Source organism: Lepidochelys kempii, chromosome 1 (genome assembly GCF_965140285.1).
Source record: "Lepidochelys kempii isolate rLepKem1 chromosome 1, rLepKem1.hap1, whole genome shotgun sequence".
Lineage (NCBI taxonomy): Eukaryota > Metazoa > Chordata > Testudines > Cheloniidae > Lepidochelys > Lepidochelys kempii.
The window spans coordinates 251,527,747-251,554,489 of NC_136380.1; the positions used below are offsets into that span (position 1 = coordinate 251,527,747).

The 26,743-nt window shown below is 39.0% G+C and overlaps 1 protein-coding gene across 10 annotated transcripts in view; it reads right to left on the reverse strand.

Annotated features, from left to right (window-relative positions):
- Window positions 1-26,743, reverse strand: part of WASHC3 (WASH complex subunit 3) — a 45,421-nt gene that overhangs the window by 18,078 nt on the left and 600 nt on the right. For 7 of the 10 annotated variants that reach the window (XM_073323246.1, XM_073323238.1, XM_073323233.1 and 4 more), the window contains exons 2-6: window positions 24,631-24,729; window positions 20,394-20,459; window positions 18,632-18,763; window positions 14,524-14,634; window positions 2,067-2,131 (exon numbers count right to left, since the gene is read on the reverse strand). In XM_073323246.1, the coding sequence (XP_073179347.1) occupies window positions 2,067-2,131; window positions 14,524-14,634; window positions 18,632-18,763; window positions 20,394-20,459; window positions 24,631-24,729 (473 nt within the window). The remainder of the gene's footprint in view (window positions 1-2,066; window positions 2,132-14,523; window positions 14,635-18,631; window positions 18,764-20,393; window positions 20,460-24,630; window positions 24,730-26,743) is intronic. The other 3 variants (XM_073323255.1, XM_073323248.2, XM_073323266.2) reach the window with 3 other exon arrangements.

The following is a 26,743-nucleotide window of genomic DNA, read 5'->3' on the forward strand; positions in this document are numbered from 1 at the left end:
GTGTGGGGGCAGGGGGGAGATGGGGAAAGAGGAACCCGCCTCCATCTCTGCTCGATATAGCTCTGGTGGAAACTCCGGGGGGGGGGGGGGGGGGAGGTTGTGCATTTTTCTCAGCAGCAAGAGAGTCATCACGAGCTATAATCCTCCAATCCCTTCCTGAAAATGCAAATAAGCAACTGCATTGCAGGTTTGGGAACATTCCAAAATTGACACTGTGGACATTACCAGTGCTATTTGCCAGCTCTGCAAAAAGAGGGAGAGACTAAGCTGTGATTGAGCAAGCTCAGGACTTGGAGGAAAGCTAAAAGGCACTCTAACTACGAAAGAGCAGATGTTGACTGTGACACCACCAATGCTTTCCACAACTTTGTCAGCTAAGCCCTGCAGTACCACTCAACAGACCCTAATGGAGTACGGGGGCAAAAATATGAATGCAACAGTGAAACTGACCAGATTATGTGTGAGAATGCTGGCCATGGACATGCTTCCTTCTTCCCACATGGAGGGTGAGGGCTTCAGATGCTTTGTGGCTGCAGTTGCCCCCAGGTGGCAGATCCCTAGCTGCTCTTATTTTGTGTAAAAGGCAGCGCCAGACCTTGGTGGTGCTGTGAGAAGTGCAGTACAGCTTGGACTGGTTAATTGTGAAGGTGGGAGCATGAACCTAATCATGGATATGTGGACTAGTGATCAGACAACTACATGTCTTACAGTCCACTGGAGGAGAATGGAAAGACTAACCATAGCACCAACAACATGAACATCTTCAATCGATGGAATGCCACGCTTCGCGTATCTGGATTTGATAAACAGCATAAATCCCCAAACATCTTGGACAAACTGTGTACTGTCTAGGATGCCTACAGCCCCTCAATCTCTTTGCTGGGTTTGTGGCAAGAGATAATGGAGTGAGCATCAAAAAAGCAGAGCATGATGGTGGCTTCACATGTCCCTTGCATTGCTCACCACCTCAGGCTGATTGTGATGGAATTTCTGGATGGGAATGCAAAGTTGCTGGCACTGCTGTCAACAACTAGAAAGCTCTATGACCACTTCAGCTATCCCGTGAAGCACGCCACAATCATAGAGAGCTGCAGGAGACACAAAATGCCATGTCACTAGATGAAGCAGGTGATCACCAGAGGAACTCCACCTTTTACATGATAGAAAATCTCTATGACCAGAAAGAAGCAATGGTAGCATTCTACACCTCTGGGCCCAGGCTAGCACAGCCAGATACCAGACTCCATTTGGCTCCCTTCCACTGGCTGCTCATGAAGAAGCTAACAGAATCCTATAGCACTTGGATGAGGCCACAAAGGTGTTAAGGAAGGTTGATGACTGAATCAGCCAAGTAATTCCCTTGCTTTGCCTGCTGGCAAGAGAATAGAGACAGAAGTAGACCAACTTCCAGGAACAGGGTGACATCATTGGGAAATCGCTGGTGAAAGTAATGCTGTTTACTCTTCTGCAAAAATCACCATCTCCAACGAATCAATCAGAAGCAGCACTACTGGCTGGCAATATATCTAGATCCCCCAATTCAAAACTACCATGGGTTCCTTCCTTTCAGTAGAAAACAACTTTGTCACTTAGGATTTAGATAACTCATTTAGGTGTATGTGTTTGCTTGCTTTAACACACATTTATTTTTCCTAGTTAATAAACCTTCAGATAGGTTATTATAGGATTGGCTACATGCATAGTCTTTGGTGTAAGATCTAGGGTTCCAATTGATCTGAGGTAAGTGACTAGTCTCCTGGGACTGAAAGCAACCTGAATTTTTGGTGTAAGTGACCATTTATCACTAAATCCAGTTTGTTGGGGTGGTACGATAGACTGGAGAGTACAAGGGGACTGTCTGTGACTCCATGGTAAGACTGTTCTAGTGATCCAGGAGTTCACATTCATTGCCAGCTTGGTAAAATCTAACTGTAGAACATACTACCTGTTTGAGGTACCTGCCCTGAAATAGGCACTCTCGGTCATTATCCACTCCAGACAGCATAACTGAAGCCTTTAAGTGCATAGCACTCCAACTCTAGTATAAAGATAGAAGTATTACTTACTCAAGGAGATCTGGGTCTAGCCCCTCAGAAAGCATTTTGTTTCTTATTGCCATTACAGGAACACCCTGCGAGGGAGGGGAAAAAAAAAAAGTGTTTAAGTGGTATACTACTACTACTAACCAAAAAGTGAAAATCTACTGGAACAAATAGACTCCACAGTTGCTTTTAGGCACAGATCATGTGCAATGCTTTTCTGTGCTGACTGAACCATATCACTGCTGTTGAATAAGTATATGGAAACTCTTTAGCTATGGTGGCACCTGGAGCAACAGGGCAAATGTTTATCATTTTAAGCTTCGGAGGGATTTCTCTGCTTAAACAAGGAATAGAGAGGGTGATCTGTATTTACAATTGTAGGCATCAGCAATACAGCTGACACCATTAATATAATATATGTTCAAAACCAAAACTGTTGCACTTTCTAAACTTCATTGTTCAACCATTTGCTTTTTGCCACATCCCCTTCATCATCTGTATATTGTCTGTTTAAGATTGTAACCCCGTTTGGGCAGAGTCAGTCATTTTACCATTACTGAAGTGCCTAGTACTCTAAGGCTTTGACCTTACATATGTGTAACTACTCACAATAAAATTATGCACATGCATGTTTAACTTTAGTCCCTAATACAGTATTCATTCTTAATTTACAGCAGATGTTCAAGTATTTTCTATCTTACAAAAAATTAAGAAGTCAGGAAGAGAGTAACAATCCAAGGTTATTTAATTCATAAAGACACTGCTCCATCAATATTTTCCATATGCTTTAAAATGAGGTATTCTAATAGGTTATAGTCTACAAAAAAGGGCAAACTATTTGGTACACAAGATGAAACTAGATTTGTTTGTGTTTAATGACTTAAAAGTGAAGTTAGCAATTACATGTTACAATGCCAAGAGTAACAAACATTCGACTGCTTAACAGTGCAAGAAGTGGGACTGAACCCGATAACTGAACACACATCCTTTCTGCCTTTATGTAGCCAGTCAGGAGGGGATTAAAAAAAAAAAAGATGAACAAACTTTAAAGGATTTTTTATTTAAAATTAAAGGTGTTTTTTTTTAAACTATTAAATTAAATATGACAGGTTGTCAATGTTAAGACCTACATTTACTAAAATCTATTAAAATTAAATATTTAGTACATATTTGCTCCTAAGTTTTAAAGAAAGTCAAACCACTGAATGGGTGGAAGCTACTGGTGAAGCACCCAGAGTTTGCTGAAGTGTTTAACCAGCTTTGGACAGCAGTGGCCTCCTCTGTAGGTACAGAGAGCTTATTTCTTCATTTCAGTTTAATGACTAGTTCACTCAAAATTAACAAACAAATTGGGAGTTGAAAAAGCAGGAAAACTGGACTGGATGTCAATAGAGGAAGCCCTAGAGCAGACAGGGTGCAGATGTGGGGGCTTCTAGTTTATTGCACTGAATGCAGCATGTATAATTACCTGTCTCATGGACAGGTGGTGTACGTGTGCATTCAGTGCAAGCAACTCATGAGCCTAAGAGACCAAGTACAGGCTCTTTAAATCAGAATGGCTGAACTGGAGGAGCTAAGAGAGACAGAGGTATATAGATGAGACTTTCAGGGACACAGTAAAGCAGTTCCACCCCGCAGTCCGATTGTCTCCGTGCTGTTAAGGAGGATGAAAATCTGGAGGAAGGAGAACATCAAACTGGAGCAGAAGGAAACAATCCCATAGTTTGGACAATTCTTCCAGATGATGTCATGGTCTCATCTCACATTAAGTCTACCCCCTAGGGGAGGGGAACCCAGTTATTAGGAAGAGACAAGTAATAGAAATGGTGGATTCCAGAAGATGACCAGGAGAACTGCATGGTGAAGACCTCTCAAGATGTCTTGATAGACATATATGGATGGTCACACATAGGTACCAATGACAGGGAAAGGTAGGAGAGAGATCCTGGAGGCCAAATTTAGGCTGCTAGGTAAGAGATTCAAGTCCAGGACGTCCATGGGAAGCATGCTCCGAACTGCTTCCATTTCCACATAGGGCCACTTAGACAGGAAGAACTGCATGGCTGCAATGAATGGATGAGACAAGGGTGTTCAGAGGAAGGATTTTGGTTTATTAGGAAGTGGGACACCTTTCGGAAAAGGAGGAGCCTAGACAGAAAGGATGGGGTCTACCTAAACCAAAACAGAACCAGATTGCTGGCATGTAAAATTAAAAAGTTGTAGAGGAATTTCTAAACTAAAAAGAGTTGGGGAAAGCTGACATACAGAGGAGCACATCGTTTGGACAGAGCCACCCCTCTGGGAAGGATTTATTAAAGGGGATACTCTATATCCTTGTAAAGAGAAGAGGATAGAAGTTGATAAAGTACAGTTAGGAACTAAAGTGAAACAGTCAAAAACAAAAAAGTATCCCATTCAATTACATCACATGAAGGCAGACAACTAAATATTGACAGATTTTATAAGTGCTTGTACACAAATGCTAGAAGTCTAAATACTAAGATGGATGAACTTGAGCACCTGGTATTAAATGAGGATATTAATATAATAGGCATCACAGAAATTTGGTGGAATGATGATGATCATCATCAATGGGACACAGTAATACCAGGGTACAAAATATATAGGAATGATAGAGTAGGTCTTGCTTGTGGGGGAGTGACACTGTATGTGAAAGAACAGAGTCAAATACAGTAAAAATCTTAAATAAATCAAACTGTACCACAGAAACTCTATGGATAGAAATCCCATATTTGAATAATAAGAGTATAGCAGTAGGAATATACTACTGATCTCCTTACCAGGATAGTGATGGTGACTGTGAAATGCTCAGGGTGATTAGAAGGCTACAAAACCAGAAAATCCAATAATAATGGGGGATTTCAACTATCCTCATGTTGACTGGATTCATGTCACCTCAGGATGGAATGCCGAGAAAATTCTGACACCATTAATGACTGCTTCTTGGAACAGCTAGTCCTGGAACCCAGAAGTGGAGAGGCAATTCTTGATTTAGTCCTAAGTGGACCACAGGATCTGGTTCAAGAGGTGAATGGCTGAATCACTCAGTAATAGCAACCATAATGTAATAAAATTTAACATCCTTATGGGAGCGGAAAAATACCAGTGAAACCAACGACAGTATCATTTAACCTCAAGAAGTGCAACTACATAAAAAATGAGGAAGCTAGTTAAATGGAAATTAAAAAGAAGAGTCACAAAAATGAAATGTACACAAGATGAATGGAAGCTATTTAAAAACACCGTAACAGAGGCTCAAACTAAATGTAACCCCAAATTTAAAAAAAAAAAGGGGGGGGGGAGGGGCAAGAGGACCAAACAAAATAAAAAAGGCCACCACGGCTAAACAGAGTAAAAGAGGTGGCTAGAGACAAAAAGGCATCCTTTAAAAATTGGAAGTCAAATTATACTGAAGAAAACAGAAAGGAACATAAACTCTGGCAAGTGTAAAAGTACAATGAGACAGGCCAAAAAAGCATTTGAAGAGCAAAGAGCAAAACAGACAAACTAAGAGCAAAAAAAAAATGTTCAAGTATCTCAGAAGCAGAAAGCCCACCAAACAATCAGAAGGGCTACAAAGTGATAAAGGAGCTCTCAAGGAAGTGAAGGCCATTGAGGAGAAGCTAAATAAATTCTTTGCACTGATCCTCACTGCAGAGGATGTGAGGGAGATTCCCACACCTGAGGCATTCTTTTCAGGTGACTAATCTGAAGAACTGTCCAAGACTGAGGTGTCCATAGAGGTGGTTTTGGAACAAAATGATTTAAGCAACAGGTTGCATATCACAGTTAGTAGTTCTGCAATTTCATATTTGAGTTCCTTCACAACTCTCAAGTGAGTACCATCTGGTCCTGGTGATTTGTTACTGTTTAATTTATCAATCTCTGTACCTTATGACTGGAGGATAGCTAATAGGACACTGACTTTTAAAAAAGACTCCAGAGGTGATCCTGGCAATTAAAGGCCAGTAAGCCTAACTTCAGTACCAGGCAAGTTGGCTGAAACTCTAGGAAAGAGCACAATTATCAGACACATAGATGAACATGGCATGCTGGGGAAAGTCAACATGGCTTTTATATGGGGAAATCATGCCTCACTAATCTATTAGAATTCTTTGATGGTGTCAGCAAACACATGCACAAGGATGATCCACTTGAGACTTTCAGAAAGCCTTTGACAAAGTACCACACCAACAGCTTTTAAGCAAATTAAGCAATCATGGGTTAAGAGGGAAGGTCCTCTCATGGATCAGTAAATGGTTAAAAGATAGGAAACAAGGTAGGAATAAATGGTCAGTTTTCACAAGAGAGAGAAGTAAATAGCAGGATCCCTTAAGGATTTGTACTGGACTAGTGCTGTTCAACCTCTGTAAGTGATCTGGAAAAAAGGGGTAAACAGTGAGGTGGTAAAAAGAAGATACAAAATTACTCAAGATAGTTAAGGCCAAAGCTGACTGCGATGACATTCAAAGGGATCTCAGAAAACTGGGCAAGAAACTGGCAGATGAAATTCAATGTTTATAAATGCAAAGTAATGCACATTGAAAAAAAAAATCCCAACTATACATACAAAATGATATGGTCTAAATTAGCTGTTACCACTCAAGAATGATCTTGGAATCATCGTCAATTTTCTGAAAACATCTACTCAATCTGTAGTGGCAGTCAAAAAAGCTAGCAATGTTAGAAACCATTCTGAAAGGAACAGATATGACAAAAAATATCAATCCCACTATGTAAATCCAGAGTGTGTCCAACCTTGAATATTGTGTGCAGTTCTGATCTCCCCATCTCAAAAAAAGATATTAGAATTGGAAAGGCAGAGAAAGGCAACAAAAAAGATTAGGGGCATGGAACAGCTTCCATATGAGGAGAGATTAAAAAGACTCGCACTTTTCAGTTTAGAAAAGAGACGACTAAAGGAGGATATGAGAGAGGTCTATAAAATCATGAATGGTGTGGAAAAAGTGAATAAGGAAGTATTATTTACTCCTTCACATAACACATGAACCAGGAGTCACTCAATGAAATTAATAGGCAGCAGGTTTAAAACAACGTAAGGAAGTACTTCCTCAGACATAGCACAGTCAACTTGAACACATTGCCAGGAGATGTTGTGAAGGCCAGAAGTGTAACTGGGTTCATGGAGGATAGGTCCATCATCAAAGGCTATTAGCCAAGATGGTCAAGGACACAACTCCATGCTCTGGGTGTCCAGCCCAGGGACTGGATGACAGGGAATGAATCACTTGAAATTGCACTGTCCTGTTCATTCCCTCTAATGCCTTTGACACCAGCCACTGTTGGAAGACAGGCTACTCGGCTAGATGGACCATTGATCTGACCCAGTATGGCCATTCTTATGTTCTTTCCATCACATTATCTAATTTATTAACTGGCTACTCATGTGTGTCATGGCAGAAGTGGGTCTTCAGGAAATATTAGAATGCTGAAAGCATAGAGAGACCATGCAGTCCTGCAACTCATGAAGGGCATTCCAGATGTAAGAGAGCTTGGGAACAGTTGTGGGAGAAGCAGAGAAATGTGTTGAGGCAGGCACCATCAGTGGAGTGGATGTGACTAAAGCAACAGGAAAAAGTGGGAAAGCAAGAAAGGGTGATTTACATACGGCCTTGAAAGCAAGGGCAAGAAGCCTAAACTTGATGTAGTGGAGGAGAGTAGAAGTGAAAGGATTCAAGGGGCGGGGTGTGTGCGACACTGGTCAGATAACAGGTAAGAAAGATTATTTTAGCAGTTGTGTTTTGTATGAATTGGGAGGCACAGAATAAGGTTACCAGGAAGAGCAGACAGGAGAATATTTCAATCATAAAGGCAAGAAGTGAGAGTCTGAATGAGAGTTTTAGCAGGAACTGGAGGGGAAAAAAAAAAGTGTTGGAAATTATACAAGAAGGAGTGGCAAGATTTAGACACAGGCAGGATCTGAAAAACCAAATAGGCTGTTGGAGAGGACTCCCTTCCTAAACCTGCCAGTTGTGAGAATGGGTGACAAGGAGGACTGTGGTGTTGACAGTGGTCGCAGAGAAAGAGGGAGCAGAAAGAGTTTGGGAGGAAACATCAGTTCAGTTTGGGCCATGTTAAGCTTATGGCAATACATCCAAAAAGAGAGGATGAGTAAGACTAAGCGAGAGGAGGAAAGTTGGGAGTGGACAGGTAGATTTGCAAGTCAACAGTGTAAGATGGCAAGTTGAAGTCATGTGAGCCGTTATTACTGAGAAGAGGACAAAATGAGAAAGGCCGGCAGAAAAGGAGGACCTCCTAAAAGATACACTGAAAGTATGGCCAGAGAGGCCGGAAAGGATAACTATTAATCCGGAACAATTCGGATTGATTGATTGAACAATTGTTCAAGGAACAATTAGAATGGGAAAATAGTTAACAGATGCAGCAGGAAAGAGGACATAAGAATGGAAGCACAATTTAAAATGACTCCTCTGAATATAATAGCAATATATAAATTCAAGCCTGAGTGTGCACTGGAATGTAAGCGGTCAATTATACATATGTTAAGATTTAGAGAGAAAAATGCCTTCCTTTCATTGCAAACCCTTCAACAGCTTGTATGCTTATTCAGCAACACCTAAACATTCTCCTTCTGGACAGGATACCCTAGAACAGTTTGGCCCACAACATTTTGAAAGGAATGTTCCAACAGTATCTGCTCCTGTGTTTCCACTAGTACTGCTCAAAGAAAACTTGTTGCTTTGCCATCCTCTGCTGCAGAGGTCAAGAAACACCATCTGGATGACTGCATGCCAAAAAGAAAGTGTCTAGTTTCTGATCTCCAAGGGACTGAGCTTCTGGTGGTCTAAAAAGGACATGGGAGACCTCAAAAGGTAAATGAACAGCAGTGTGGGATTTTCTGGCACTTAACAAATACTGTTTGTCCAAGGTAAGTAAAAAAAAAAAAAAGAGCAGGCAGCCATGACTGATGGATTAGAGAATCATGTCTGTACTACCATCACAGGAGACAGAACATAAAGTGCCCAGTCTGGTGAAAGGATAGCAATGCTAATTTTGTTACTGTGATTAGTATTTTCCTGTGTGTGCTTGCACTGAAAAAAAAAAAATCACAATTCTAATTTTATATATAAGTGATCACTTTCAACAAACAATTAAGCTCAGGAGTTTGTAATATAGTGTCATATATCGATTAATTTACTTTTATTACTGGGTGTCTCACAGCTCTGTTGCCATCTGCCACATTGAAACTTCAACCCAAAGGTGGTGGTGGTTTTTTAAATGCATAAACCCTTTGGAGTGATACACAACTACAAAATCTCTAAAATTCTCTCCTGAATTTTAGAATTCAAAAGTCCTGGAAGTTAATTGTTTTAACAACTAAATTAGAAAAACAGAACAATTAAATCTTTTGCACTTGTGTTATAGCAGTTTCAGAAAACATCAGACTTGTCAGCTTCTACATGAATTTGTTATCTGTGATGAAAATACATAAAAGGTGTAAGCCTGTGATGTTCCTATCCAATTCTAAACAAAAAGCTTTACACAAGTAAAAAATTCACTTATCCTGGGATTTTTTTTTATTAGCAGGTAATTCCAAAATACTACCAATATCCCTAGCCTAAACCTTGTGTGTAGGTTCAGCTACTTCTAGGGTTCCTAGCCTAGGCAAGTGAAATGGGAACCCATACTCACTTTCTGAATACTTAAATATTGGCTCAGACTGAACAAAAATACCAGACTTACTGGTCTGATCAGATATGGCAAAACCTATATAGTATTTTATCTGTTTTGATATATCAACAAAGATTTTGTACATAAATCCAGTAAGGACGGGTTCTGATAAGTGCCCAAGGAATTTTTGTTTGTAGTGTTGTTGCAGCTCTGTTGGTCCCAGGATATTAGAAAGACAAGGTAAGTAAGGTAATATCTTTTATCGAACCAACTTCTAAGAAGAGTTCTGCATAGTTCGAAAGCCTGTCTCTTTCACCAAGAGAAGTTGGTCAAATAAGAGATATTGCATCACCCACCTTGTCTCTGTAAAGGCATTTTTATTTCTTATTTGGAAGAATATTTTCTTCCAGAATTTTATGTTTCAGAATTTCTAAGAATCCTGTATTATAAAAACAATGTTAAGGATAGTCTTCACCCACAGCTTCCATCAATCTCATGAGAAATTGGAAGTGGTTAAGATGAAAACACACATCCTTTGATATAGTGAAAAGTCTTTATTTGCCAATATTCTAATTTAACACACCAAACACTAGATTTATAAATCAAGTAAAAACAACGTGTCTAATGGCCAACGTGAGGGGAATTTAAGACCATACCAAACTGAGTGTTCCTCAGAAAATATGAACTACTAGTTTGGAGTTTTGTGAATAAGTTGTCAGATTTGAAAAATATTTCCATTCACGACCAGTTTTTTTTTTTTTTTTAAGACTTATTGCAAGGTAGTTGTGTTCCTTCTAAAATTTAAGATAAATTTATTTTTAATCCGAGTGCTGTATTTGATCTACCCACCACTACAGATGCTTCTTTTATAGATCAGTAAAAACATATTTGAACTTAAAACAACAAAACTTTCCAAGTAATTCTCTGCCCAAGAGTTTTTTCTGTCTCTAATATATTTGCTAAATGTTTCCTAAAATAAGTGAATGACCTCTGTGTTCATAAACAGGAACTTTATGGTTAATTATGATTCAAACAGTGTCCTCATTACTACAGAAATGTAATACAAATAGAAGCTGCAGTGTGCATGGATGGCTTAGAATGATAGAATTTTTATTTACATCCATTTTTGTCTAGGCCAGGTCAGCATTTACCACCAGTCTCTCTACCCGCGAGAGATGTTTAGTGGGCCAGGTAAAATAAATTGGTGATTTCAGTCCAGAACCTGATGGGCAGATGTTCACAGGAGCATGAGAAAGAATCACCAACACAAGTAGCACACTTGCTTACAGCATTAGAAAAGTAAATGACTGAACAGGCATAGAAATGAACCATTCTTTCTATCTCAGGAAGCAGTCCCTCCACACAGTTATGACAAGATGGCAGGGAAATCTGCACTTGCACTAACTATGCGGCACCTAAACTGAATAGAGTACCTTAGTTTTCATTGCCTTCAATCTGGCACTTTCAAGATTGTCTTCATGTAGGCAAATGTAGCAATTGTATACAAAGTATGAAATATTTTATTTATCCAAGTGTTTAAGTTCTGCTGAAGTCTAATGAAAATTCCTAAACTAAGAACTATGTCAAGATGGAGTCATAGTTGAGTGCACGTATTAGTAATTTAAAGGTAAAAGCATTACAGGGATGTTATTTTCCCAAAACCTGGGTTTCTTTAATGCTTGGAAATTCAGAGTTAAGGTTACATTTAAAAGAAATCCAAAATATGTTCAGGCAAGAAATGTACAGTTGAGGCACCCAAATGACTAACTCTCCCTAGTAGCAATTGCATGCGATAATCATATGATTAAGGCATTTTAATGTTTAAGATTAAATATCAATTTTATTTAGGCTAATCTCCAGGGTAAACCACAAATGTTGTAGCAAACCAACACCTCCAAAATGTTACTTCATCTACAAAGCTAGTCTTAAACCTAATTAATTTTAAATACTATGAACATTGTATATTAAAACTGTTATAGGGAACAAGTAAACCTGTATCTTATTCTAAGTTTAGTAACACATACTACGTATTTGTGACATTACTGTATTCTTCACAGGTTTTAGACTGGGATTTTCAAAAGGAACCAAAGCGAGTTAGGTATCCAGATGCAATTGAAATTCAATGGGATTTGGGTGTCTTTCAACAGAATTTGGGCACCTAACTCCTTCAGCTTCTTTGAAAATCCCAGCCTAACACTGTACATGTAGAAGAATATTACTGGGTAGTTATGCTAAGTCAAAATGGTAATTACCATTGAACATGTAGAATGAATTGGATGGTAGAAATAAAGTGTATTTATCTTGTAATTACATGTTTACTGTTTATAATTCATGAAAAGAGTATTTGTGCCTTGCAAAACAAGTTTATGTGAAATATTAATGCTTTAGAAGCAGTGTAAGAACACATTAAACCGTAAAATGTGACACATTGTACAAGGAAGCTCTTGACAATCTAATGTAGCCAATATTACATTGCTTTGCAGGGGATCACTGCAGTTTTACCAGTGTACATCCAGTAAATGTATAAACATTACCTGATCAAACCAGGCCTACAAGCTAGCTATTTTATTGTTTTAGAGAACAGCTATCCTCATAACAGCTTTGCTACTTAATGAACATATTGCTTAGTAGTTTATAATCATCTTCTCATGATAGAATAGGGTGACCAGATAGCAAGGTGTGAAAAATCAGGACAGAGGGTGAGGGGTAATAGGCACCTATGTAAGAAAAAGCCCCACATATCTGGACTGTCCCTGTAAAATCGGGACATCTGGTCACCCGATGATAGAACTTACCTAGTACTACAATCACTGCTGGCAACAGCTACATGAACTGAGATAATTCATTAATCAGGAGAGAGTAACTTTAAAAATATTTGTTTGAACAGAATGTCTTGGCAAATACAAATAAAAAGCATGTTCACTTTTAGCATGGAAGTTTGACTTTCCTACCACACCATTTATTGCTGGCAATGGAGTCACCAGGACTGCCAGTACAAAGGATAAATGTGGAAAGTGAGATCTCACTCAGTTACTAAAATCAATGTAACTATGTATAAAAGACTTGGGCACCCTACTATTAATAAATCAAGCATTAAAGCAACAAGTTAACGTAGTGTTCTCCTCCCAGCAGTACTACTGACCCCAAAGTGTTCCAAATAGTTTGTAATAAACTAGCCATAAGCTGCCAATTTGTTACACAAAAAGAAAATTTCTGGGACAGCACCGAGGTCTGGTGGTAGATCCCAAAAACTGCACCAAGTTTGAACCTTGAGTGCTTTGCTTGCCATTAATTCAATTGCAGGGAAGAAGGGATGAATTATGTGGTTGGTTCTGTAATTCATATCTCTAGGATCTCCAGCAAAACAGGAAAAAACCAGATTTACATTAGATATTTCAAATGTAAATAAGTAGAGGAAAAAAAAATCTAAGCGTTGTTCATGCCCTATTTATACATGAAGTGCCAACAAAAATAGGGCTTCTGATTTTAGGTTTAACACCGATAAAATATAAAATTGGGGGTGCCGATCTTCTACAGTTTTGCAATTTGATTGATTTTTTTAAACTTGCCTACCCATAAAATCTCTGATGTAGTGGTACCTGTGTTGCATCCGTGTGATCGGGTATATTAATGATACCACTAACAAGAAATTAAGCAGAAATGTGCTCCCGTGCACATGGCTGATATCTGAATAGACAAGTAAATAGTCTAGCAGTTTTGGATCCATAACTAGATCTAGTGTTACACTTTACTTTGCCTGAGATCATAAGATTTACTCTAGCTTTTATAAAGGTATAAATTGAGCTAAGAGGCTTATGTCACAGCAAATGTAATACATATGAATATTCAATTAATTATAACAGTTTTCTGCAAGTTAAAGTCATGAGGAGCACTTGAGTTACAATTGTTAGAAAAATAATGGAGACCAGTGAAGTGTTCTCTGGGAGGGAGGAATGTAAGAACAGGAATATACTTTTCCTTTCACTATAGCATCATTTTCTTAAATTTAATAATAATTAATCTATTATATAAATAATCTAAGATGGTGGTTTTCAAATGGGGCCACTGGTGCTCAGTGGATCACTTACAGGTCAAATAGTGCTGGCTCCTCTTTGTTTCAAGTCTTTTCATTACTAAGAACAGCCTGGACAGACCACTTGATAGATGGGGCTGAAAACATGGAGCAACAGCCAGTCTATTTGCCTTCACATGGAATCAATGCTACTTAAGGGGAAGAGGAAACTGGAGCTATCAGTGAGACAGGAGCTGCCACATGTTGAGAGAAATACCCCAGGATAAAGAGAACCCAGCTGCAAAGCAGTATGTATGTCCACGGTAAAGGGAGAAGGAAAAACAAACAAGAGAAGAGAGGAACGGAATGGGTGAGGGACAGAAAGAGCAAAAGTAGACTGATTCCCCTCCCCCCTCCCCAAAAAGATATCATAATAGTTAAAAGATATACATTTTCCTATTACCTTCACACTTAATGCTACTGTAGCTATCAGATCTTGCATGAATGGGAGAAGTGAATAACAGAGGTGATGGTCTACAAGATACTCTATTTAGAAGCGGCCCACCTTAAAACAATGTTTGAGAACCCTCAGTCTGAAGTGCTGCATATTTTCCCAACTTAATTTGTGATATCCTATCTGCCCTTCAGATAGGTGCAACAGTCAGAACTTACCATAATAATAAGTTTGTGTAAATTAGGAAATCAGTTATATTCATATATGGCTACAAAACAGTTTCATCATAAAAAATGTAAAGGAATTTCAAATGAAACTAGAGAAAGAACAAACAGACTTACCACTTGAACCATTTTGAGATATCTGGCATATCTTGGATCCTTGGCTACAGTCATGACATTTTCTGCTGCTGCTTCTGTTTTCTGTTGTCCTACCTCATGTATGCTATTCTGCTGTATACAGAGAACACTGTATGTAAATCTTGAGTAACAACATGGACCAGGAGTACATAAGGAGAGTTCAGCTAATAAGATTTGGGAGTAGGGTAAAATTAGCTCCTCTTTGCCCCAATGGACAGACTATAGACGTCTGCATGTACACACATTGCCACTTGGAATTACTTTCATTAGTGTTTGTCACAATATATTTTTGTAAGAGAAACTATTTTGAATAGCATAAATAATTTAATTATATTCAAAGTTTGTGTGTTAAAGAAGTCATGAAAAAGCTGTCAGGCTGATGATCAAAAGCAATTCTGCTTCACTCAGACAGCTTTATTACATATCATTCAGTTGATTCAAAGTACTATACCAAAAAAGCTATGATTTTTCAAGTGTTTCATTTGCCTATGTCAGAGTAATACTCACATTTCTAAAAACAAAGTCTTAAAAAAGACTGATCGTGTTGCTTTAAATTGTACACTTATCCTGAACAGGTCATTCATAAAGGACATTATCTATTAACTACTTTTTAGGTATTTATGTCTATTTTCTACTGTTTTGCAATTTGATTGTATTTTCAAACTTGCCTTCCTATAAAGTATACCATGTAGTAGTACCTGTGTTGCATCCGTGTGATGTACACGGCCGGGGGACAAGTGCCCCTCCCCCAGCCCAGTCCAAAACCTGCCGCAGCCAGGGGACAGGCGCCCCTCCCCTGTCCGGGATCTACTGAGGCTGGGGTGCCCAGGTGCTGCTGCAGGGAGAGAGAGAACTGTCCACCGTAGCCCCAGGGAGTCCCACTGCACCCCAAACCCCTCATCCCCAGCCCCATCCCAGAGCCTGCACCCCCAGCTGGAGCCCTCACCCCCTGCACCCCAACCCTCTGTCGCATTCCTGAGCCCCTCATCCCTGGCTCCACACAAGCCTGCACCCCAGCCAGAACCCTCACCATGCCCCACACCCTAACCCTCTGCTTCAGCCCTGAGTCCCCTCCCATACTCCACATCCCTTGGCCTCAGCCTGCCACATTAATTTTATTATGGGCACTAATATGGAGGTGATGAATCACATCACCTCCATATTAGTGCACATAACAAAATTCCCATGGGTGGGAAAAATTAGGGAAAACTCTGGAACCCAGGGTAGAAGGAGACTGGGTTCCCCTTCAGGCCAACAACAAAAGGTCCAGGGCTTTCACTAGGCAAGGTTCATGAGATCTAGTGGGTCTAGAATCTCACTTTAGTCCTAGCACGTAGCTGCTGGACTATTACTGAACTGGACTCAATTCTACCTCAAAGGGATGAGACTAATAAGTGACCTGGCTGGAGGGCAGAGTCACAAAACAAAGCAGGCTGACTGGGGGTATATCTGCACAGGGATGAAAGATGCACGGCATGGGCACGGCTGGCCCAGGTCAGCTAACTGACTCGCAGGGCTAAAAATTTGCTGTGTACATGTTCAGGCTTGAGCCTGAACTCTTGGACCAACCACCCGACATAGTCCCAGAGCTTGGGCTCCAGTTTGATCCCGAACGTCTAAACCGCAGCTTCACAGCTCCAGAACCTGAGCCTTGGGACCTAACGGCAGCTGACCCAGACAAGTCATGGGTTTTTTAAATCCCTATGAAGACCTGAACGGTGGGTGGGTCAACAAGGCTATGGAGAGGAAAACCTTGACACCACCACATCCAGCCACAAGATGGGTGCACTGGCTGGTGAGTCACTTTGTCACAGTCTGAATCAAGAACAAAGCTACACAAGTTTCTGAGAAGCTTACATTATAGAAATCACAATTTCACAGGTGGCACAGAAATTGTGAAAATGACCCCAAACTATCGTCTTTAAAAAATAATTTAAAAGCAAATGTCTACAAACTTTTTAGTACAAAAAATAAACTTGGCTAGTCAATTTCAAGCACAGAACAAATTTTACAAGTAATGTCAGTCAATTTGGACTAAGGTTACTTGTAAAATTCATTCCATCCTTAGCTCTAATTACAGGGCATTAAGATGACATTTTCAGTTGCCAGATGCCTACTTGATGCTACCCCTTGAACTTTTATTACTTGGCTCTGATACCACCGCCAAAGTGGCAGTGGCTCATGATCAGAATCCTGAGATATTTATCTAGCTCATAATTTCCCCATGTTGTACTTTTTACCTTTAATGGATAAGACTAACATAGTAAATTTTTACCTTAGGTAAAACATTTTAATTGCTATTTGAGTAATCTGCATAGCACTCTCTAGTGGTAAAATGTATAAACTACCTTTTCCTTTTTTCAAGCCCTGTGCCAAGTGTTCCAAAGTCATGTTATCAGCAAGAGACCCTACATACTAGAGAATCAACAAAGATTCTCTTATGTTGTCAGTTATAGACACTGGACAAAACTAGCTTTTAAAGAAATTTAATTAGTTGTGTCAGAAATTTTAAAACTGTTTGTAAAATTTCATTGATATATCTGTTCAACATTTAATATGTATTGTTTCAGTTAAACATAAGGAATCTTAACAATAATATCCACTACACATACTGAGATGAATACAAAACCCACAATACTAAATTCAAAATCTTAAAAAAAAAAAAAAAAGCTTGAGTCAAGCAGATTGTTTTGTTTGTAGGCAGAATATGTAGAGAGAACGAATTTCAATTGTATTTGACTAGATTTTAAAATCATGAACATTGGCACAAATTAAAAATATTCTTTTATACTAACACACCAATAACTCCCAAATGACTCATGTTAGTCCTAACTTATTCCCCATATAAACTGAGCGTTCTCACTTAAAGTTATGAAAAAATACAAAAGATTACAGGAAGTACTTTTGCTAATATAATTAGAACATTATCTTTTTGCACTAATGTTTCCATCATCTACCATTTTGATCTCCAATATTTGGACTTGGGAGGACAGAAAAAGTTTAAGCTATTAAACTCATTCTACCAGGCTTTGTTGTTAAATTGTCCATCTGAAGATATGAACCTGAAGCCCACTTTCAGAAATATGTAATATTGCTTTAAAATGCAGAGCCAGTGGAAGTTTTCAGAGAAAAGTTAAAAAGAAGAACTGCTAATTATTGACTGATATGACTGACATTGTACAGTACTGCCTAAGAAACTCTCCACCTTTGCTTCTACTTTGCTATTCCCCTTTGGGGTCAGTGTAAATGAGCAGAATGTGTCTAAAAGTGAGACAGATTTTTTTTCATATCACAATTCTGCAGATGAATCTACAGTTACTAAGCATTAATAAGCCAGGAAGAGCAACAATCTGTTGCATTTTCAATAGTGCAGCCATTGTCACTTCACAGCAACTCCTGCCAAGTTTCAGACTTTACCCATGCTCTGGGCTGAGGTAAACTATTACACTATAATTGCTATAAAACAGAGAAGAGTGGGAGACTGAGGGTGAAATGATCAGGAAAATACATCACTTCTCTATCTCAAAAATAAGGCAAGAGAGTCTTGCTTTGTGAAGTGGCCAACAGGAATGCTAATTCTTAATAAACTGAGAGTGTGTTTAAAGCATATCTAGCCTCCTTTATGCTGATAATCATTTAGTATAAAAGTGCTCCTCTAATAAACAGAGGATTTAATAGAGCAAGCATGCATTTGCAATAGAAAGTGCTAGAAATTTGTTGGTTTCAGCTGAAAGCTCAGATTCTAAAAAAACCAGTAGAACTGGAATGGTGGGATTTGAAATTTTAATCTCATGCATGACTTTATGTCCCTGACCCACCCTTACCTACCTAGTTCAAGCTGACCTTTCAGTGGGATTTAATAAAATGTAGGAAATAATTTTTCAGTATAATATTTTTATTCAAACAATTTAACAAAAAAGTGTAAGAAGCTTTTTTTTTAAAAAAACACACAAACATGAAATGGAAAATGTATTACAGTGTTAAAGTTTGGTCTGATTTTTTCCTTACACATGCTTGTTCACTCCATCTTGTTCAACCAAGAGGAAACACTTTCTGGGAAGAAGTATATTTTTTAAACTTTGATACTTACTTCTGACTGAGGAGATACAGATACTGAGTGCTGATCTGTAGTGGCTTGTGGAACTGGACCATTTGTAACACTGTTCATATTTGCACTGGACACTTCAAATTTGACATCTTCTAAGCCGGGAATAGATGACAACTGAATGCAGAAGACAATTTTCAAGTAAACTCTGAGTGTAACATCTTAAGTTTAACCGATAACATGCATTCCTATCATCACCTAGAAGTCAGCACATATACCAGTCTAGCAAGGAAATCAATTGATAGTACCCATGTAAGGAAGACAATAGTTTGCTGTTTCCTCATTCAGGCCTGGTCTACTAGAGTTGCGTGAAATTTTTTAGACAAATAGTTAATTCGCAAAAAGTGTGTTTCACTTGACTCAAAATTATGGTGAATCCATATCAAGTTCACAATTGTTTTGGCCCCAAAAATATTTTTCAGGACTTAGTGGTTAAAGTAGTCATCTGAAATGTGGGAGACTCAAGTTCAATTTGCCCCTCTGCCCGATGGGGAGAGAGGATTTGAACAGGATTCTCCATTACAGGAGAGTGCCTGAGCCACTATGCTACAAGATATTCTGAGGCCAGTCTCAGTGTCTCCTATTGAAACTGTTCCACTATGTATAAACACACACTGAAGAAAGGACTTGAACATCCTAAGTGAATACACTAATTGCCAGGCTACAGAGTCATTCTGGTTCTCTTTCCTTGGACCAATAACTACTCAGTATCATTTATAAATCGCAATTTGTAGTCATTCATGATTGCTTAGATTCTGCAGACGTTGACAGCATTGGATATTCATCCAGGACAATCCTCCTATTCAGTCTGTATAAGCAGGATTTTTCAATGCTTCTATTTTACAACCTTCAAGAAAGATTAGCTAGCTAGCTAGATGATAGATAGATACACACACATATGGAAACCTTCTGATTATACTTAAACTTTTGCACTCCGAAGTTTGAGTTAATTCCAAACAGAGGGCCTGCTTCTAGTGAAATCAAGGGGGTGTTGTTACTAATGTCACCGGAAGCAAGATTGGGTCTAAGTTTTATATTGTTTTTTTCTAATTAATTAAAATATATTTGTAAGTAGATGACTACAAAGCTGTATCTTTTGGTCATACAGGATACATTTTTTCATCCAAATTATATATCTGTCTTCAATTTGACATAGTTTAGGCTATACTTTTCATTAAAGCTGTATAAGCCATCTAGTTCTTAAAAATAACTTTTTACTTTATGTGGAAGTTGGTGGAAACACACCCAACCATAAACAAATTAATCCACCAAGGTCTAGTGACATTAACCCCAAGACCTTTACTTTAAAGTAGATATAACAGTTAACAGAGTTAGTGTGGTACGTGCAGTTTTGGAGCAAATTACGTATTGTAATAAGGATAAAGCTGTATTTAATCTTTCCCTCCTCCAAACAAAAAACTTAACAGAAGACAATACTAAGGATAAAACCAACATCACCTTCTACTACATGCTGCCTGCTCCTTTGTTCCATGCTCCATGGCTGTTTAAACTGTACATTAATTGGTAAAGCATGAGAAAGAAGAGTTTGCAGCAAGTTTTGATTTAGCCTGAGCTGTAATTTAAAGTTGTCATACTGACAGTTTATTTTAATACATTAAATTCCATTACAGCACAGTTCTGATGACAATTGTACTTCAGTGCAAAAGTCTGCTAATTATAAGGAAATCTGACTTTGAGCATTGTAAACAAAAACCACCAAAACACATCTATATATACACATACACACCTTTGCATCCAAAATGTTAAGCGTTGTTTCAATTTGTTGGATACGGAGAGATAGAGCTGACAACTTCTAGGAGAGAAAAAGAATTAAGACATGACAGCACTGTTCAGTGCCCTTTTAAAATCCAAAACTGGCAATGGTAAATCAAGGAACATGTAGACAAACAAGAAATATACTTATGTCCTCAGCCTATTGAAGATGCAAAATAAGTGACATGGCAACCCTTGTTAGAACAAGACCAAAGTGTGCTAACTATACACCAAGAGACACTGCTTCATGTTGATTCCTATATAGCATTTGTTGGCATTTAAAGTAATTTCATTACCTACAGCTCTTTCTTCATTAATAGCAATGCTGCCAAAAGGCAGTAATGGGTATAGAGAGAGACTACACGCAAATGAGTACAACAGTTAATGAATCTTACTCAAGGTATTGGGTAATGAAGTTAGACATACTGTATCCTCGGAGTTACCTGTTTCAAAGAACTTCTATCAAAAAATGTGAAAGATGAAAGGTGAGAAGTAAATGACATATGAGGAGGGACTAGAGGAGGAGACACAAATCAGAAAGAATACAGGAAAGTGAATGGGAGTCATTTACAGTCAAAACTGTTGGTAAGCCAGAACAAACTAAAACCTTACCATGCTCCAGTTCCATCTCACAAGCAAATTTTGTATAAAGTTCTTTTAAAATGTAACATATTTTAAAAAAATTAATCCACAGGAACTGTCACTGCTTTATCTAACCATTGCTATATCTAGCCAGACCATCCCAGTAAAGTCGGGTAGCAGTATGTAGCATTTTGACTGCCTTCTGGCATGCTAGCAAGATTCTGCCCAGCTCATAAGCAGAACTTTAAAACCTCAGAAAATGGCAATCCTTGCCAACATTTTAGAGAAATAAGAGGGACAGAGTATCACAAAAATTACAGTCTTTGGACTTGTTTACAGAGGAGTCTTTGTAAGAAGACAAGAATGGCCATACTGGGTCAGACCAAAGGTCCATCCAGCCCAGTATCCTGTCTGCCGACCGTGGTCAATGCCAGGTGCCCCAGAGGGAGTGAACCTAATAGGTAACGATCAAGTGATCTCTCTCCTGCTGTCCATCTCCACCCTCTGACAAACAGAGGCTAGGGACACCATTCCTTACCCATCCTGGCTAATAGCCATTAATGGACTTAACTAGATAAATTCATGGAGGTTCTCTTTTAAACCCTGTTACAGTCCTAGCCTTCACAACCTCCTCAAGCAAGGAGTTCTACAGGTTGACTGTGCGCTGTGTGGAGAACTTCTTCCTTTTATTTGTTTTAAACCTGCTGCCCATTAATTTCATTTGGTGACCCCTAGTTCTTTTATTTACTTGTTCCCATAACATCTTTTCCTTATTCACTTTCTCCACACCACTCATGATTTTATATACCTCTATCATATCCCCTCTTAGTCTCCTCTTTTCCAAGCTGAAAAGTCCTAGCCTCTTTAATCTCTCCTCATATGGGACCCGTTCCAAACCCCTAATCATTTTAGTTGCCCTTCTCTGAACCTTTTCTAATGCCAGTATATCTTTTTTGAGGTGAGGCGACCACATCTGTACACAGTATTCAAGATGTAGGTGTACCATGGATTTATATAAGAGCAATACGGTATTCTCCGTCTTATTCTCTATCCCTTTTTTAATGATTCCCAACATCCCATTTGCTTTTTTGACCGCCACTGCACACTCCGTGGACATTTACAGAGAACTATCCATGATGACTCCAAGATCTTTCTCCTGATTAGTTGTAGTTAAATTAGCCCCCATCATATTGTACGTATAGCTGGGGTTATTTTTTCCAGTGTGCATTACTTTACATTTATCCACATTACATTTCGTTTGCCATTTTGTTGCCCAATCACCTAGTTTTTGTGAGATCTTTTTGAAATTCTTCACAGTCTGCTTTGCTCTTAACTATCTTGAGCAGTTTAGTATCATCTGCAAACTTTGCTACCTCACTGTTTACCCCTTTCTCCAGATCATTTATGATTAAGTTAAATAGGATTGGTCCTAGGACTAACCCTTGGGGAACACCACTAGTTACCCCTCTCCATTCTGAAAATTTACCAGTTATTCCTACCCTTTGTTCCCTGTCTTTTAACCAGTTCTCGATCCATGAAAGGATCTTCCCTCTTATCCCATGACAACTTAATTTACATAAGAGCCTTTGGTGAGGGACCTTGTCAAAGGCTTTCTGGAAATCTAAGTACACTATGTCCACTGGATCCCCCTTGTCCACATGTTTGCTGACCCCTTCAAAGAACTCTAATAAATTAGTAAGACATGATTTGTCCTTTACAATAAGTTAATCTGCTGGTGTGTTTTTGTTGTTGTTTAAAAAAAAAAAAAGCGCCACTTGGGGGTATATACAAATTCAGCTGCATAATATTATATGTCTTGTTTAATTTGACAAAAGCCAGGAAATTCAAAATGAGGTCCGTGTCAGACTCAACTCTGAATTTCCTGGCTTTTGTCAATTTAAGTCAGGGGCTTTACATTTAATATAGTTTTTGTACTTAAATTCATTTTATTATGTTTCACAAAATTAATATTTACCCATGGTTTAAAATATGTAGTTTGAGCATGAGACTTAACAGTGTTTGTGTGTTCTGATTAAATATATAGTTCTGTTTTGGAAAGCGTGTGTTTAATAGGCTTCCTAAGGAGATATTGCGGTCCTATGGCTTCACAGAAGTCTCCCAGATTTTGGAGTACTGACAAAAATTCTAGTGAGGTAGTCAAGCTGACACAAATACCAAGATCTTCCTCTGCTAAAAATCCAGAATTATGTTTAGTTTCTCCTCCTCAACCCTTTATGCTGGCACAATAGCCAAATATTACATTTAAGAGTCAGGAGGATGACTCAAGGCAGCATTAACAGATAACAGAATCTTTCATATCTGTATTGTCAAATACAATTTGACTAAATCGTTAGCACTGGATATGACTGTTTGGTATTCTAAAGCAAGCTAAAGGACAATCACAAAAAAACTACTACTGACACCCTCAGCAAAAATAATGAGGCAAGAAAGTACACTGAGACCAAACTAACAGCCCAACTTCAGAAGAAGCCCTTTCAGAAGGAAGACAGCTTGCATGGTGCTGCTTGTGGCTAACCAGAAGACTTTCTTGTGCTGTCAATATGCAACATTTTCATAGGCACTAAATTCACTTTGAAAACCCATCACTGTTGGCTGATTTTAGCAGTTTGAAAGAACAGAAACTAAAAACTGGCTCACATTATGAACTACATGTCAATTTTTTTCATCATTACTCATTTTAAAGCTATAGGACAAAAAAGCATCTTAAATCATTACCCTCTTTAAAAAAAAAGAGTCAGAAGGAGCAAGAGAGAGAAGTCAAAAGTTGGATAGTTTGTTGATGCTGGATAGTTACATTATCCAGCTATGAAGTAGGATCAGATTTATGAAATGGACCCAGTTCCCCAGCTTCAAATAAGCCACAGCAAATGTTTAATGGCTGAGCCATGCTGAAGGAGGTAATGCTGAAACGTTATCACCTTCCTCCTTACTCCCAGTTTCTTGGTAATGTACTATGCGTATGTCTAATCCTACACTATCCTCAAACTCCCAGTATTTGGAAGACCAAAAAAAACCAAAACAAGCCCCCAGTAAAGCATATAATGACACCAAAAAAACCTAATCTGATGGCTTTTTATTAGACTTTTGATTGAGATTAAATGGACTGAGATATTTATTTCACAACTCCACACAACCACCACTACCAATGTTTAACAGGTAATTCTGCTGGCAGTTTCTGCCAAAAGAAAATGGAACTGAATCGGCATGGAGAATGAAGTACCCTCTCAACCTGTGCTGGTCTCTCTACTTCATGGTTGAAACACATTGATAAGGTAGGAGAGCTTGCACTGCTGCCATTTATATCATACCTGCTTTGTGGAAGACAACAGTCTCTAAGACTGTCAAATCATGTAAAATGTCCAAACTTCAAGACTTAATAAAAATGGGCTATTGGCTTAGTAAAATTAGAGGTTTCTCATACACAGGTGAAGAAATCTGCACTAGTCCACTTACTCAGCCGAAACCTTAAGTGGACAGTGAACTAATTCTTTTAACTCCAACTAATATGCATGGTCAACTGGCACTGAAAGATGCCGAAATCAGAATACTATACTAGTATATGTTCATCCATGTGAAGACAGATGCAAAGTGATGCAATATGAACATACCTCTTCACAAACAGTAGAAAAGCGGTTGAGAAACTGCACTGTGTGAACCACAAACTGGTTTAGAAATGCCACAGTTCTTTTCTGCTGAATAGCTGGAACCTGTAACAAGAAGATGAAATTCAATGAAGACAAGTGCAAAGTACTTCACTTTGTAAGGAATAATTAAATGCAAAATTACGAAGTGGGAAATAACTGGGTAGGTGGTAGTACTGCTGAAAGATGTGCAGGTTATAGTGGATTGCCAACTGAATGAGTCAAAGTGATGCAGTTATGAAAAAGCTAACATTAACAGGAATGTTGTATGGAAGACACAGGAGGTAACTGTCCCACTCTACTTGGCACTGGGAACACACACTCAACTTGAGTACTGCATCCAAATCTGGGTATCAGCTTTAGGGGATGTGGACAAATCGGAGAGAGTCCAGAGGACAGGACCAAAAGTGATAAAACGTTTAGAAAACCTGACCTATGAGGAAAGATTAAAAAAATGGGACATGTTGAGTCTTGAGAAAAGAAGAGCGAGGGGGGACATGATAACATATTTGAAGACTGTTAAGGGCTGTTACAAACAGAACTGATCAATTGCTTGTTGTGTACACTGAAGACAGGACAAAAAAAGTCATGGGCTTAATCTGCAGCAAGGGAGATTTAGATTAGGTAGTCTCAAACTGTGGGTCAGGACCCCAAAGTGGGCCACGACTGGTGTTAGACTTGCTGGGGCCTAGACGCGAGGCTGAGGCCGAAGCCTGAGCCCCACCTCCCAGGGCTGAAGCCCAAAGGCTTCAGCCCTGGGAAGGGGGGCTAAGGTTACATGCCCCCTGCCCAAGGCAGAAGCCCTTGGGCTTCAGCTTTGCCCCTCTCCTCCCACCCCCTTGCCCAGGGAGGGCTCAGGCTTCAGTCCCCACTCCTGGGGTCATGTAGTAATTTTTGTTGTCAGAAGAGGGTCATGATGCAATGAAGTTTGAGAACCACTGGATTAAACAGTAGGAAAAACTTTCTAAATATATGGGTAGTTAAGCTAAGAAATAGGCTTCCAGCGGAGGTTGTGGAATTCCCATCATAAGAGGTTTTTAAGAACAGTATAGACAAACACCTGTCAGGGATGGTCTTGGTTTACTTGATCCTGTTTCAGTGCAGGGCACTAGACTTGAGGACTTTGAGGTCCCTTCGAGCCCTACATTTCTATGATTCTATACTCAACAGATCGGCCAATGTTCTCATAACTCCTAGCATTAGAGAAAGCTAAGTGTTTAGATTTGAGATGGTATCCAGCATTAGCTTTAGCTCCAATAGCATGACATTAAAGATCGTGTTAGATACTAACTAGATGCAGGAAAAGAAGCATGAAGATAATTGGAACAATGCGATTTTAACATCCTGTATTTCACAGAGCAAGAAACGAATGCTACGTACATCATTAGAAACACATTCCCGGCTTCTGAATGGGGTTGTATAGAATCTACTTTACAGCCCTGAATACTCAACACACAAGATTTTTTGAATGGCCACTGATTTCTCACCCATGTTTTCTCTTGGGTTTGGGACCTAAAATAGCAAGTCTTAAGACAGTGCAATATTGTGACCCCGTGTACAGTATCTCTATAGTGAGATAAGCTGCCTCACCTGTATGTGACTCAGCAGCTGGGCTTAAATTACCCTTAAAAAGACACTGAGTGTTTATAATGGAATTTCATTTGTTTATAACAAAACTAAGCTTTACAAAGTTTGTTTAGACACATTATTAATGGTCCAAGAACATGAATTAGATATCACACAGAAATACACTGGATACCAAAGTGAAGGAGCAAAAAGAACAGAAATGGCCTGATACTACTAGTTGGGGAGGATCTGCTTCACCTCACAGTTTTTAGCTAGGAATGAGCATGGAGCAATGACACAGGACACTGTGAAGTTGTGCTCCCCAAATAGTTTGCTGCTACAGTTATTTGCCACAGAGTTTAATGACCAGATGCAAACCAATACAGGAGATTGCCATCAGGAAATACATAGTTTGAGGTCAATATTACTTCACTGGCATGGCACACTACATACCTGCTGAAGTACAATGTGCAGAAGAGTCCTGCACAGAAGTGCAAACACAGTTCCCTAACGT